The sequence below is a fragment of the Petaurus breviceps genome, unplaced genomic scaffold, assembly GCF_028583685.1.
Source record: "Petaurus breviceps papuanus isolate PSGF00001 unplaced genomic scaffold, PetGlider_PUasm1.0 126, whole genome shotgun sequence".
Classification (NCBI taxonomy): Eukaryota; Metazoa; Chordata; class Mammalia; order Diprotodontia; family Petauridae; genus Petaurus; species Petaurus breviceps.
Window position 1 is genome coordinate 37,746,078 of NW_027185655.1, and position 16,415 is coordinate 37,762,492.

At 39.5% G+C, this 16,415-nt stretch overlaps 1 protein-coding gene across 1 annotated transcript in view; it reads right to left on the reverse strand.

The window, feature by feature from the left end:
- Positions 1–16,415, reverse strand: part of ELOVL6 (ELOVL fatty acid elongase 6) — a 153,425-nt gene that overhangs the window by 56,447 nt on the left and 80,563 nt on the right. The window contains exon 2 of the mRNA XM_069095146.1: positions 6,747–6,878. Coding sequence (XP_068951247.1) covers positions 6,747–6,878 — 132 coding nt within the window. The remainder of the gene's footprint in view (positions 1–6,746; positions 6,879–16,415) is intronic.

The following is a 16,415-nucleotide window of genomic DNA, read 5'->3' on the forward strand; positions in this document are numbered from 1 at the left end:
TCTTTCTTTCTTTCTTTCTTTCTTTCTTTCTTTCTTTCTTTCTTTCTATCTCTGTCTGTCTATACATTGTGCATATATGCACAAGGTATTACTCCATATAATATATACATATGCATGCAGAGATATATACATATGTGAGTGTATCTGTGTATACACACACTTGTCTACCCCGTCAGAATGTGAGCTCCTTTTGAATAGGGACTGCTTCATTCTTTAAATTTTTATCCTCAAAGCCTACGATAGTGCCTAGCACATAGTAGATTTTTAATTAATTAATTTAAATTGAAATAAAATAACCACTGGTTTAGTAAGATGCCTCCGTGCCTACTCTAAGAAAAAAAAAAAAGCACCCCAGTCCAGCAGCACCAGACATTTTTTTTTTTAAAGCACAGCTGTTGCATTGTGGAAGGAATGAAGTTTATCAATTAAACATTTTGGAAGAGCCATTAAAAATGAATTACAGCAACCCCACTGAGATTGAACAGTAAGAGAAATGAATGATTTAGTGTCCTCCTGAGGGAGACGTGGTGGCAGTTTAATGAGGTTACAGAGAGAGCAACATGCCATTTTTGATGTTCTCTTACTGAGAAGTAGGTTACTATCAAAGGTGACCCCAACTTGGACTTACTGCTGTGGAATAATATTGTCTAAAAGACCTGGGGATTCAAATGATCTGTTATCTCAGTCACTAGCTTATGGAGATGTTCATACATTGATGACCAAAAGTCACAGTCACCTAAGCAAACCACAGATTATCTGTACTTTGGTTCTGTGGGATGGAAAAAATGATTGATTGACATTAGAAGCTAATGGTTCGTATTACTCAAAGGAGTTCTTAACCTGGCATCTGTGAACTTGTAAAAAATATGTATATTGTATTTCAATAGAATTGCTTTCTTCTATAATACTCTGTATCTTATTCATTTAAAAGCATTATTCGGAGAGAAGGTCCATAGGTTTTATCAGACTGCATAGGGGATCATGACACAAAAAATACTAAGAACCTCTTCCTTAAAGAAATGGAGTAGATCTGAATGATACAAAACAGAAGAGAATCAGTCACAGGTGAAGGAATTCTATCATAGCTCATAATCCCAATTAAATAGCGCACTGTTGTCCATATCCTTTGACCCAGAAATCCTGCTGGAAAGCAAATACCCTAAGAAGTTCAAAGAAAGTTCTCATATGTGCCAATGTATTTATGGCATCCCTTTTTGTAGTATCAAAAACTGGAAACAATTGGGAAATAGCTAAACAAATTTTGATACATTAATGTGATAGAATAATACTGCATCGTATGAAAAAATTAAGATAAATATGGAGGAATACTGGAAGACTGATATGAGTTCATCTAATGTACGGAAAACTAGGAATATAACGTTCCCAATAACTACAACAACGCAAACGGAATAACCTACAACACTACCATCAATGATAACTGAACATTGTGTAATTATGGTAATAAAGTTTGGCCCCAGGGTAGCCATGAAAAAATGTACCTCTCTCCTTTCCTTGCTAAGGGAGAGGGGACCTGTGGGTATAGAACATCATATATACTGTCAGACTCAACTGATATGTTGGTTAGTTTTAATGAACTATTGTTTTCTCTTCACCTCTCTTAATACAAGGGATGGTTCTCTGGGGAGAGGAAGAAGAAATATATATGGAAATAAAGGTGATAGAAAAGCAAAATATAAATAAAGAGTATTTTTAAATGGGCATAGTGTAGACAAAGACTGAATATGTGTGCATACTAAAATTAAATAAAAATAAGGAAGCTATACAGATAATTCAGGCAAAAATACTCCCACCTTTATCTTAAATATATAGATAACTGACAAAATATTTGGTTTAGTTATTGTATCAGTTATTTAATTTCACTCCCATTCTTGTTCATAAGCAAACTTAACCTAATATAAGAACCAGTCTTTTCCTACTCAAAGAAACCAACAGTTGAATTACAAAAATTGGTGGGGAGAAAGATTTCATCGCCAACGAATGAGGTAAAAAAAATTTTTTTTCACGGATTTTTTTTTAAAGAGGAAAAATACTTATAACTTAAGTTTTTTTTCATATTTCTGATCAAAGTAAAGGACAAAAGCATTCTCTTAATTTAAAACGTATAAAATAATTTATTATAAAAATTGTTTTGTCTATGGGTAGAGCCATATACATAAAAAAAAAAAAGGCCAAGTGGCATAATGACTAGAAAGCCAGTCTTGCAGGGGTCAAGAAAACTTGGTTTCCAGTCCTATCTCTCATACAACTTAGCATTTTGACAACGGGCAAGTCATATAACTTCTTAGATCGCTGGTAGAGGGAATGTTCTACAAGGAGAGTGTCTCCAAACTAAATTAGCGTCTGGGCCATGCCCACTCCCTTTTGATATAGATATGCAGATACTGACATCTATATTCAGGTACCTAGATTTAGTTAAGTTCCCTAGATATAGATGTCAATATCCATATATTTATATAGAACAACTTCAAAATTATTCAGTTTTGGCAAGGCAAATCTATTCAGCTTCCCCTATGAAAAGCAAATTTGCATGTAATAATAACAAAGTTACTTGATCAAATAAGTGAATTTTTAATTAAAATTTGTCAATATGTCTACTTTTTGCTACATAAAAAACTGGCAAGGTGAAAATAGATATGCTTCTGAAGACTAATTTGTGTCAATATTACTCTTGAAAATATATTGTATACATGGGGCAGCTAGAAGGCACAGTGGATAGAGCACCAGCACTAGAGTCAGGAAGATCTGAGTTCAAATCTGTCCTCAAACACCTACTTGTTGTGTGACCCTGGACAAGTCATTTAACCTCCCCTCCCCCCCAACTGCCTCAAAAAAAAAAAGTAAGAAAAGAAAATACAGTGAATACCCAAATGAAAAAAATGGCAACAGGTTCTTTGGGATGAGGTCTTCTGACTCAGGTTATTTTAGTCCATCAGATAACATTCTTTTATCATAAAAAGTATGTTTAAAAATTTGGAATTGCATGTCCAAATGTTTCCTTGAAATGCATGCAAACAGAATTAGGCTCAATGTGAGGGAAATGAAATTACAGAATTATCTCAGTGAATAAAGTCAGGTTTAGAAAATAAACTAGGGAGGGAGGCTAGGTGGTGCAAGTGAATAGAGCACCGGCCCTGGAGTCAGGAGAATCTCGGCTCAGACACTTAACACAAAAAATAGCCGTGTGACCTTGGGCAAGTCACTTAATCCTAATTGCCCTCCAAAAAGCAAAAAAAAAAAAAAAAACAACCCAAACAAACAGAAAATAAAATAGCTTTTTGGAAATTCCTGATGGTTTCTATGGTATGATACCTTAGCTTGCCTTCTGTGCAATTCTGATCTCTTTCCTTGATAAATACCTCTCTGGAAAAGGCCAAGAGAGAGAAGCATAGTGCAGTTCCATGAAAGACTAATGAACATAGAGTACTGAATTCCAAGGCTTGGGATCTGAGTTCGAATGCTGAATCTGTAGTTTAATCTGTGGGACCTTGAACAGCTCACTAAACTTTCCTAGACCTTGATTTTCTTATTTCTAAAATGAAGGGGGTGGGACTAAATGACTTGTGAAGTCTCATCTGTCATTATATTACCATCCTAAAGGTATCAAGGAGGTAGAGGGACTCATCAATAAGGGAAAAGTAAAAAAAAAAAAAGTTAGGACTCTACTCTGGAAAGCTGGAAACACAGTCAAAATCTGTACAATAGTGATGAACACTGACTTGTTCACTGAATGTCACAACATGACGGTTTCACTATGGGAAGCTTGGAAAGAAAAGGTAATTTTAGGACTTCCAAAGGGAAGTACCACTTCACACAGCTCTCTTACACAATGGTTAGTATGGATTGTAAATATATATATATATATATATATATATATATATTTTTTTATTTTTTAAGCAATTGGGGTTAAGTAAGTTGCTCAAGGTTACACGGCCAGTTATTTCTGGGTGTGGTGCTGAGTGTCTGAGCCCGGGATTCGGTCTCCAGGTCGTCCCAACACTGGAACCGCTGCTCTTACTCACTGAGCCACCTGGCCACCCCTAAGCAATTGGGGTTAAGTAACTTGCTCAAGGTTACACGGCCAGGTGTTTCTGGGTAGGTGCTAAGTGTCTGAGCCCGGGATTCGATCTCCAGGTCTTCTCAACACTGGAGCCGGTGCTCTTACTTGCTGTGCTACCTGGCCGCCCCTGGATTGTAAATATAAATGGACCCACGCTAAGTTGTTAAATGGAAGTTCTTTAACACTCTTCTTATTTCCTGGGGTGTGACATCCAGCGCACTGGGTAGGTCACAGGCTTTGGAACTGGAAGAGACTCCAGAGGTCATCTGCCAGAACCTCGGCATGTTTTAGGACTTGACTAAAATTACTCTCTCCAAGTCACTGCCACTCTCTTAATTTGCTGTCGCTGAGTTGTTTCAGTCATGTCTGACTCTGTGGCCCCGTTTAGGGTTTTTTCGTCAAAGATACTGGAATGGTTTGCCACTTTCTTCTCCTTGAGGGAACTAAGGCAAATAGAGTTAAGTGACTTGCTCAGGGTCATATGATTAGTAAGTGTCTGAGGCCAGATCTGAATGCACAAAGCTAGTCTTCCTGACTCCAGGCCTGGCTCTGTCTCAGTGGATACTGTGTCCTAATCTCTCAATCAGCAAGTCTGGTGTTTTTTTGGATTTTTTCTTCAGTCTTCCCTCTCTCTGCTGTGTCTGATGCTGCCAACCTCTCCCTCCTTTCCGAGCTTATGCAACACAGCTCTTGTCTCCTATCTGTCTGATTGCTCCTTCTCAGCCTCCTCATCCCTGCCCTGAGGGGCTCCCCAAGGTTCAGTCTCAGGCCTCCCCTCCTCTTCTTCCTTTTCTGTGTTCTCTTTCATCAGCTCCCATGGGTTTAATTATCACTCCAGACTGATTACTCACAGATCTCTGGCTGTCCTGCAGACATCTACAATTCAGTATGTCAAAAACAGAACACATTCCCCCCCCAAACCCTCCCTTCTTCTAAACTTCCCTGTTTCCATCAAGGGCACCAACATTATTCCATTCTCCCAGGTTCATAGGGGTTATCCTTGACCGCTCACTGTCCTTCACATTGCATATTCACTAAGCTGCCAAATCCAGCTATTTCTCCCTACTCAGCATCTCTTTCATCCAGTCCTTCACTCTCCCACTTTAGCTTAGGCCTTCACTGTCCATCACCTTACTCTCAGTCTTAATAAAAGGATTTGTTCTCTAAAACATACACTCAGTCAAAAGGCTGCACCCATGGACCTAGAAGACTCTAAGTTCCCCATCCCCTGACTTGTATACTTACAAAGGCCTCCTAACTGGTCTTCCTGCCTCAAATCTCTTCCTACTGAAGCCCACCCTTCACATAGCTATAAAAGTAATGAAGGTCTGACCACGTCACTCCTCTATTCAATAAGCCCCCTATTACTCCTTGAAGAAAACAGAAACCTGTTTAGCTTTTAAGGCTCTTCTATCTGGCTCCAAACTAGATTTCTAACCTCCCTGTAAATCAGTACAGTGTCAGCAACAAGGTAGGTTTGTAATAAATGTTGATTGACTGATTTGATTAGGGTGGAGGTAAATTAATGAGCAGAGAGAGAAAGAAGTCTGTGTGCAAATTGGTGAGTTAGCTGACAAAGCAGAGAGCCAACGGGAATCCCGGACAAATGTATCACCTGCTCCAACACCAGCTGTCTGCTGATGGTCTGGGGCCTGCCTAAGCCTAGGACTCCAGAGTGGGAAGTGCATTTTCTAGCTCCAAGAATATGTCTGCCTGTTAAGTGACAGGTGGTATGATCAGAGATTGAAGCTGGTTTGGAGACGTTGGCTTTGCCTCTTTGCCAGGTAATAGGTAGTCACATCTGCACATCAGAATCAGCCAGAGGGTATGTCTGCGGCAGGGGCTAAGGTATCCTCTGGCTCTGGGGAGCTCTGGGTGTACTGACAGAAATAGATGCTTAAGATTGTCAAGACTGTCTTTCATCAGAGTCTCCTTGCTGAACCAAGAGTCGTAGTCACAAGGAATGCATTAGTAAAATTGAAGCCTAGCCTGGTACTGTGACTTTAAAATATCCACTTGATTAAATTTCTGTTCTATTCTTTGTCTCTAAGCAAAGGAAATAGGTGGTCTACTTCAAAAAATAGGTGGTCTACTTCTTTTTCCCCCCACTACCTTATCAAGAGATGTGAATCACTGAAGGGGCAATCTGCTCAGTAAAAAATACTAGCTATGTACTTTATAATGTGTGTGTGTGTGTGTGTGTATATATATATATTTTATATATACATATATATATATGTATATATAAGAACTTTATATATGTTTGATATATTTGATCCTCCCAATAACCCTGGGAGGTAGGTACTATTATTTTCCTCATTTTAGAGATGGAGAAACTGAGACTGAGTGAGATCAAGAGACTTGGCCAGGTTCATCTGGCTAGTGAGTGGCAGAGGCAAGATTCAGATCCTGAGCTCTGTCCACTACTGTGCCTGCCTTCCTGTCCAGACCAACCCCTCTTCTTCACTCCCCACCCAAGCAAACTGATTATCACACGACTCAACTGCTATGTGAACTTTCTTAAATCGTGGTTTTATATCACTGAGGCACTAAAATGTCAAATAAGGAAAAAAACTCTCCAAATACCAATAAAAACAAAGCTTCCAGATGGCGACCTCATTGCGGTGCCCTGGCTGTGTATCTTGGCGGTGAAATAAAGGGAACGTACCTGAAGACTGCAAGGCTCAGGGACCACAGCACAAGAGGCTTCCTCAGCTCAAACTTTGCTCGTTTGTTCATCAGGTGCCGACCACCAAATATAAAGGCAGCATACAGAGCTGAAAACAAGAACGATTTCTTCCTGTAAAGAAAACAAACCAGAAAAATAAAATGTCGTGAGACTCCCTTCAAAGCTGATGTCTGGACTCATCCCTATGCGGGAATTCTCCTCCCTTGAAAATTAAATCACGTTTCATGCCACTCCTGCTAATTGAAATCACCAGAAGCTGGTGATGCAAAGCACATCGATCTTTCTTGTTCCTGACAATGTCCTTCTTCACCGAGGACAGAGGAGCTGAGCTGCCTGTTTGGTTAATTGGATTGTCTTTAGTTTCTCTCTTCGTAAGCAAGGTCGTTCCACTGATTACCCAACACATTTAAACCTGGGGCCAAACACTGGGCTTTCTTTTAGAGCTCTAGATTTTCCTTTCTAGGTGATCTATAATTGTTGTTCTTGCTTAGTCCTGTCCAACTCTTCATGATGGCATGGACTTGTCCATTGGGGTTTTCTTGGCAAAGATACTGGAGTGATTTGCCCTTTCTACAATATGTACCCATTTTACAGATGAGGACTCAAAGCAAATAGGGTTTAAGGGACTCACCCAGAGTCACACAATTAGTAAGTGTCTGAGGCTGGATTTGAACTCAGATCTTCCTGACTCCAGCAGGGCTCTATCTATTGTACCACCTCGTTGTCTACTATAATTATGATTTTCTATCTATAATTATGAATTCCTAAAGTAAATGTGTGTGTAAAATATTTATATATATATATGTATGTATTTAAAAGACTCACTGAAGACAGAGGAGATAAAATAGAGAATGTCACTCGATACTATCTAGCATATATGTAGCATTTTAAGGTTTGCCAAATGCTTTTACAAACATTACCTCCCTTTATCCTCACAATAATCCTTGAACATAGCTGCTATTATTACCCATATTTTGTAGATGGGAACACTGAGGCAGAGAGAAGTTAAATTACTTATGCGGGTTCACACAGTAAGTGTATGAGGTTAAATTTGAACTGGGGTCTTGACTCCAAATCCAACTCTTTCTCCACTTTGCTGCCTGGGTGAAAGGTTTCATTTTTCAAAATTGGTTGGTAATGGATTCTTGGATTTTCATGGAGATGAGACACCTGGTAACTGGCTAGCTGTGTTGGGGCAGGAGATCAATTAAAACTGAAGACTGATAAAGTAGATAGAAGGCTGTGCCTGGAGTCAGGAAGACCTGAGTTCAAATCTGCTCGCTTTCCTCATGTGTAAAATGAGCTGGAGAAAGAAATGGCAGAACATTCCAATATCTTTGTCAAGAAAACCTCAAAAGGGGTCATGAAGAGTTGAACACAACCAAAAACAACTCAGCACCAAGTGTTAAAAGATCTTGTCTAACTTATTGTATTTTTGGTCACCAAATAAATAAACCCTACCTTTCCATTTTGCTAGCTTCTATAGAGATAGGAAGAATGTTAAAGATAAATCATTAACCAACATTATAGATCTAGGGCTGGAAGGATCCTTCAGGGGCCATTTAGTCCAACCCATTTATTTTACAGATGAAAAATTGGCCTTACTTAGACAGTGCTAAGCTGAGTGTTTAAGACATGCCAGGGTGTGTGTCTGACCAGGATAACCTGTAATTCAGATTTGGCCTAGAAAATTTCTTTCATGGAGAAAATTTGCATTTGAAATAAATGTTTTCACAAGATACTGTGTGTGGGGAAATGAGGAATTGTTTTCATTTTAAGAACGCAGCACCTTAAGTACTACGTTCATTAGTAATTCATCCCCAAAATATTTTCTATCATGGTGACAAGATCATGGACAAATGCTTTGGTAACCCATTTTTGTTGGGCGTCTTCCTTGCCAGTGAAACTTGAAAATCTTCCTCGACTTGTCCATCATGGTAGAAATTGAAAGGAAAAAGCATTACAAAATAAAATGGTGACAGTAATGGTGAAAACCCCCTCAAAGATTAGATCAGGAACAACATAGTACAAACTGATGGAAAAAAAAAAATCAATCTCCTACATACGGGATTTAACAGAGATTTTTGAAAAAATCCAACTTAATCCAACTTCTAAAAAAGAGAAAAGTGAGTTCCTGAGCATACAATAGAAACCACAATGGATTAATATGAAACGTATTATTTACAGGTCTTCCTATGTTTTCTAATTGCAGGCATGTATTGGTGACTCCTAAAGGATTGGTCTCTACCTTATTTACATATAAAGCATTCCTATTTAAATTAAGGCAAAGTAATAACTATAGGAAAGTTTGCTCAAAAGTGAAAGCTTAATAATACATCCCACTAATGTTTCCCAAAAGCTCCTCTGGCCAGCCTGACATTTTGTCATCTGAAAAATCAGCATAATTTTAATGGCAAGAATAATTCAATTTTCCCAACAATTGCATGTTCTAATTATAATAACTACAGAAAACAGACTTTTAATATCATGTGGTGGTGATGGCTTTTTAAAAATTATTTCAGGGAGACTCGGGATATTTCTAAATATGGAAAGGAATGGAGAATTAGTGAAATTAACTAGAAAAGGCAACTGTTTAGATATATGTAGGAAAAGGTATTTGAGGGTATGAATTAAATCGTTATTGCTGAAAATCTTGCCTTTGCTAAGACATAACCTTAAATGCCAAGCAGTAGTTCTGGATCTTCTGAATCTCCTGTGTTTGTATTAGGAATAAAATTAAAGGAAATAGAATCAGTGAGATAATATTCTCCAGAGTATCATGGTGATTCTTAAGCCCAATTCTCTCCTCTAACCTGTGGCAGAAAAAGCTTTTCTATTGCTGTTAGCAAAAAGCCAATTAAAAAAAAAGTTTTCCCAACATTCTTTCTGCTTTTTTAATGGCTCTTACTTCTCTGTCAAATGTATTCCAAATGATGCCAGATGATGGAGACTCATCTTCCTCTAAAAGCTCTTTCTAATTAATCACAACTGGTTCTAGTCACTGTAGAGTAAGAATTCCTACTATCCATCTGTTCCATCCAATTTCAGAGTTCAGATTTTAGGTGTCAGTGGATTAGAGACATAATTCTGAATTAATGTCATTACTATATAAATGTGTGTGTGTGTGTGTGAGAGAGAAAACTGTTCTTGGGGTCATAAAAACCTGGGTTCAGGTCCTTCCTCCGACACATCTAGGCTGTGTGATTTCAACCTCCTAAGACAACTCTCTAAACCTCTAAGTAGTAATGTAGTACTGTTCTGTATTGGTAGAGGGAGTTTCCTCAGTAGGAATTCCTTTTATCAATGAAATCTCTCTCTCTCTCTCTCTCTCTCTCTCTCTCTCTCTCTCTCTCTCTCACACACACACACACACACACACACACACACTGTCTCTCTATGGTTCAAAAAGTGTTTTCCTTCCCCAAATCCCATAAGATAATACTGCCTCACGGATAGAGCCTTGAACTTGGCTTCAGAAAAACCTAGGTTCAAATCCCACCTGAGATATCACATTACATTAGCTAGAGGGTCATGAGGTAAGGCTCTGGGCCTCCATTTTCTTATGTATAAAATGGGGATGACAACACCTACTTCCCAGGGTTACTAAAAAGATCAAAGGAGATACGCAAGTCTTTGTGAACCATAAAATGCCATATAAAGGTAAGCTATTATTATCCCCATTTACAGATGAGAAAACTGAGTCTCAGAAAGATTATGAAGGCATGTAACAAACACAAATTACCTCCCACTGTACCGCAGACTTGCTCATGGTTCCATAGTTAATAAGGTTAGACTTGGAACCTGAAACCAGATCTCCTGACTTACAAATTCAGGATCTATTTCACTATACTAGTAAGAGACAGTGATTCTTCCCCTATGGCTTTATGGCACAGTATTTAGGGAACTAGAAAGTGGCCAACCATCTTTCGTTGCATCCTCAGAACTGGATTAAGCTAGGGTTTCCCCTAACCCATCTGATAACTTCATAGACTCTCTTCCATATAGTTCTAAGGCTGTTAGACACATAACCTGTTTGATGATCACACCACTTGTAAACCAAGCGTCTGTGATCTCCATAAATAATAAACTGTGAAGAGGGGGGTAGTTCCTACTATTTTCCTATTCTAATTGCTCAAGCCAATTTAGTCTGCTCAGAAGCCAAAGTTGGGAGCTGGTCTTCACCAGGGTTATGCTGGAGCTAGGTTTTACATGCCCCTGGGGCCAACTGTTAAATCAATATTGTCAGTCATCTGGGGGAGGCAGCTCGGATCCAAACTAGCTATGTCATCCTGAACAAGTCACTTGACCTGCTTAATGTAATCCACTTCAGAAGGAAATGGCAAATCATTCCAGTATGTTTGCCGAGAAAAACCCATACAGGGTCATGAAGAGTCTGACATGACTGAACAACAATTGTCTAGACTTAAGTGACATCTCTGCCCACCTCCCCCAAGAACTGGCCATTAAACATTTATCACCACATCACTGGTCTTATCACTTGACATACAGTAGGTACTTAATAAATGCTTACTGACTGACATCAGAGCTAACAAATGGCCAACCAGCCTGTACTGAATGACCCCCAGTGAGAGGGAATCTGTGACCTCCAGGGCAGCTCATTCTGCTGTCAAATGACTCTAATTATTATTATTTCCCCAAGCCTACATTTTCATCTTTTCAACATCTACCCACTGCTTTCAGTTTTGTCCCTTGGGGCCAAGCATTCTTCCTTGTTATAGCTATTCGAATATTTCAAGAGGCCCCAGTTTCCTCATCTGCCACAGGATCAGGAGTTTTTGGAAAGGAAAAGTCAATTTTACACTAGACGATCTGATACCTAAAGAGAAAATACAGGCACCAAGTAAGAGAGCAAAGATGGGAACCCAAGTCAAAGGGTCAGAAAGAACCTTAGGTGCCATCTGATGAGGAAACTGGCCCAGAGAAGCTAAATGACTTTCTCAAGGTAGCACAAGTAGCGATCCTAAGAGGCAGAATTTGAACCCAGGTTCTATGACTTTGCAGTCAGTACTCTTTTCACCATTGTACCCTCCTCTGCATATGAATGCTGGACTAGACAGCTTAGGGTCATGTCCAACTCCAGAGCTGGCACCACTGTTCAGCCTTCATTTCTGAAGAGGACCATTGACATCACGGGTGATGTCCCGACTTGTGCATGAGTTAGATCTAAGTGAGGCAGAGCTGTGCAAAGTATGCAGCCTCACTCTTCCAGAGTCATTGAAGTCTGGTGGCAGTCAAAAGTCTGGATGACTGTAGATGGCCCAGGATGCAGTGGATGACTGGTGAGTTCAATATATATATGATCAAGCTCTAAGTGCTCCAAAGTGCCTGCCTTTAGCTACCTTCGTGACCTGGCAGGCAATGATGCTCACCTTCTGGCTGTTATGGAGATGTCTACTCCAAGCATGTGAAGACGTCCCCCCAGAAGAATGGGACGATGAGCATTAGACCTGTCCCCCCGCCCCCCCACACTTCCTCCATTCTCATGACACAGTGTAATTACTAATATATCAACATGATTTTATCTTTATAGGAACTCCATCCACCGACACAAATTCTAATTAGGTGGCTCAGTGGAGAGGATGTTGGACTTGGCACGTTCAAATCCAGCCCTAGACACGTTCCATGAGAACTTGGGTAAGTCAGTTAATTTTTATGAGCCCTAGTTTCCTCATCTGTAAAATGGGGATAATAATACCTAATAGTAGCACTTATCTCACAGGGCTGTTCTGAGGATTGAGTAACATCCATAAAATGTTTTGCAAACCTCAAAAGTGCTATGTAAAGGATAGCTATTGATAATAATCACTTCACACCTTGTAACTGATCTCTAGGAGTTCCTGCCACAGATCCGATGATTTATCATTGGCATCCAATCTCTTCAACATAGCTGGCTCTTAAGCAACAAACATACGGCCGATTTCTGGCTTGCCTGAAGTCTACCAAGCTTGATAGGACGTGCCCAGAACCTGCACTCTGATGGTACAGATTTTGGGCACCCACAAAATTCAGGTTGTGTTAAAGCTTTGAAATAGGATTCTGATGGAAGATGGATATCTATATATCTCTAGCTCTATCTATCTATCTGTGTGTCTATCTATCTTTCTGTTTATCCATGTGTCTGTCTGTCTATCTATCTGTCTACCTATCTACAGACACTCTTGCCCCGATACATTCAGGATTTAAGGAAAAATCCAATGCTTGCTAATTCCATTGGCAAAATTCTACTGTTTCCTTACTGAATTAATGGACCAAAAGTAATTGATCAGGGGCATTTCTGGAAGACAGGGTGTATATTTTCTTAGATAATGGGAGGGCACAGTATCCAACACAATAATTGTAATAATAATAACAGCTAGCATTCTTACAGTGTTCCGAATGTTTTACGTGTTCTCACCTGCCCATCACATCAGCCCTGGGAGGTGCTATTATTATCCTTGTTTTATAAATGATGAGACTGGGGCTGCGGAAGTTCAGGTAATCATCTGGGTCCAGGGCCATATAGCTCCTAAGCATCTGTGGCAGGATCTGAACCTTATGCTCAGTCTAACGTTCTCTCTCCCATACCACCTCGCTATCCCAAGGCCAGCAGCATGTGGGTGTACAATAAATACATTCTTAGATGACTAGAGATAGCACCCCTAGTAACAAACAAAACATCTCCACAATGAAATGATGGCGTGCTCTGGGTTTCTTTGCTATGCTTGTCTTGGCCCTGTCTTCTCATTCATGATTCCTCATTCATCTGCTGGATTTCTGTCTCTTCCTGATGTTTCTACCTTGTTCCAAATCTTTCCTAGGAACCTCTTCTGATTTTGAATGCCTCCTGGTTCTGCTTGCATTGCTGCTGAATTCTGTAAAAGCCTTGCTTTTGTGTTTGAATGGAAGCCACGCTATAAAAACCACACCATCGTCTCCTACTGCATATTTCTCAGTTGTTAGACTCCAGTGAAATCTATACTTGGTGATATTCTCTGTGCCATCTTCAAGTATCTGTATTATACTGCCTCCTGTGCTCCAACCATCAGGCAAATCCTATTTTCAAAACTGTCAAAACTGACCTCCTTATTTTAGGGCAAGGAAACTTTTATGTCAGTAGGATTTCAACACAAAGTAATTATTTCTAAACATCTTCGTGCCTAACCTATGCACCAACACCATAAAGTCAACATTATAAATTCAAGTGTCCTGATTAAGGCTTTCACACATGTGGAAAATGAAAAGAGTTGTGAATATGAAGGTCAGATTACTGAAAGTTTGTGAGGACAAAAGGGGCAAGGAGCCCCCTAACTCCACCGAAAACACAAGTCTGCTAGGTTTTTATTTGGGTGAATTAAAATAAGATGTCTCCCTGGGATACACAGGGAGGACAAAATTAATGGAGTACATAAGGGAGGTAGAGTGCTAATGAGTTGGAAGGATAAAAATGTGACCACTTTACTTGCAAAAGACATTCCTTATCTTAGCTACTTATGCAGTGTGAGGATCATTTAATTCAAGGTTCTGAAACTGATTTTTAAGGCACTAAGTAAGCCAGGGAGCTAGATAATTAAGGAGCTGGAATACTGGATGCATTCGTGTTCACCCAAGAGGCAGTACAGTGCAGTAGGAAGAATACAGAATTTTGAGTCAGGAGATCTGGGTTCAAATCCCAGCTCTGCCATTTCCGACTTGTGTGATCCTAACACAAGTCATTACATTTCTCTGGGTCTCAGTTTCCTTCGCTGGAAAATGAAAGTATTGGACTAGCTGGCTTCTGAGGTCTCTTCCAGTTCAAAAGCTTTGATCCGATGGTCCTAAGAATCTGAAGGAATGCTTTCTTGAGAGAATACCAAACTGTGCTCTCATAATTCTTATGGGGTCTGGACAGTGTGATGAAGAATAAATAGTTCAGAATTCATACCCAATGTGTTCCTTCAGCATCATGCTACTTAAGTTGTTAGTCAACAAGGGGAGCACTGTCTAATATGACAGGAAGGTAACTTCTTCAGTGGGTCTATAATCTCAGCTATAGATTTCCAGTGATGCAGATTGTCACCCACTGATGCCACCATCCTTTGTCATTCTTAGGCCTTCCTCAAGGTCTTAAGACTCGGAGTATTTTGTCCATCTATTAACTCTCACTCTTGCCATTTGGCCAGCCTACTTCCTTTCATTGTTATATGGTTCTTTGATGGTATCATTTACCTTGCCTCCCAGAGGATCAGCCGCATCCTACAGCTTATTTACACACAGCATGCAACTTCCCTTTAGTTTTCTGACTGATGCAAATTTTGATTCTTTGGAGGTTGTGGCATTCCATGATTTACACACATGTAGCACCACAAGAAGAATATTGCTATCAAAAAAGATGGATTTTTGTTTTTGGTGAAGTCTGAAGGCAACGATTTAAGTGAAATCCAGTCTATTTCAGTCCTATGTCTTCCTCCAGTGGGTTGTGATATATGCTGACTGACAGACTAGTTCTATGGGCTATTCCATTTGTCATCCCATTAAATATTGTATGTTTTAACAGCCATTTTTCATCCACTTAGTTTTTCTATGTGGAAGAATAGTCTAAACTCTAGTTACATGAGATTTGGCAATATTCCAGGGCTTGATACAAATAGCACGCCACCCACTGTATCATTCAAAGACGTATTTATGAATTCACACCCATCGTTGATAACTGATTATGAAACAGTTCTCAAAAGAACGATTGAAAACTTTTAGCAAGCAGGGGAAAGACTGCTCCTAAATCAGTGCTCATGAGAGAGATATAAATTAAAATAACTCTGAGGTTTCACCCTATGCATAACAAAGAGATAAAGATGATAAAAGATGGCAAAAATCAGTGGTAGAAGGGATGTGGAAAGACAGACACAGTAATAATTGTTGATGGAGCTGTGAATTGGTCCCACCATTCTGGAAAACAATTTGGAAATTAGACTGAGAATGGTGTCCAAAATTGCCTTTGATATAGAAGTTCCACTCTCAGTTAAAAAAGAAAAAATAAAAGAAAAAAAAGCCAGAGAGAGAAAGGCACCATATATGCAAAAATATTCACAGAAGCACTTTCTGTAGAACCAAAGAGCTGCAAACAAAGTGGATGAGGATTAAGGGATGGCCAAACAATCTGTGATACAGGAATGTAATACCAAGGCATGGTAAGAAACAATGAATACGAAGAATTCAGAGAAGGATGTGAAGATTCATAATGAACAGATGCAAAAGCAACTATGTGTTAACTTCAGTGCTGGAGAAGGAAATAGCAAATCACTCCAGTATCTTTAACAAGAAAACCTCAAATGGGGTCAGGAAGAATTGGACCCAACTGAAATAACTGAACAAATACATTGTTGTTGTCTGCCCTCTGTTCTCAAAGAGGACCATGATGTCAGGAAGGTGATGCTATGACTTACAAGTGAATTGGATTTCAGTGAGGGTGGGCTGTGCAAAGTCACCAGCCTTACTTTCTCTTCTGTAGCCATCTGAGTCCAGTGGCAAGATGCAGATCAGGATGACGAGATGATCCTCACAACATTAATTCCAACAACAAAAATGCAAAGAACAACAAGAAAACAGAAGCTGAACACTACATAATTATAATAACCAAGTTTGGCCCCAGAGAAGAAATGATAAAATGTACCT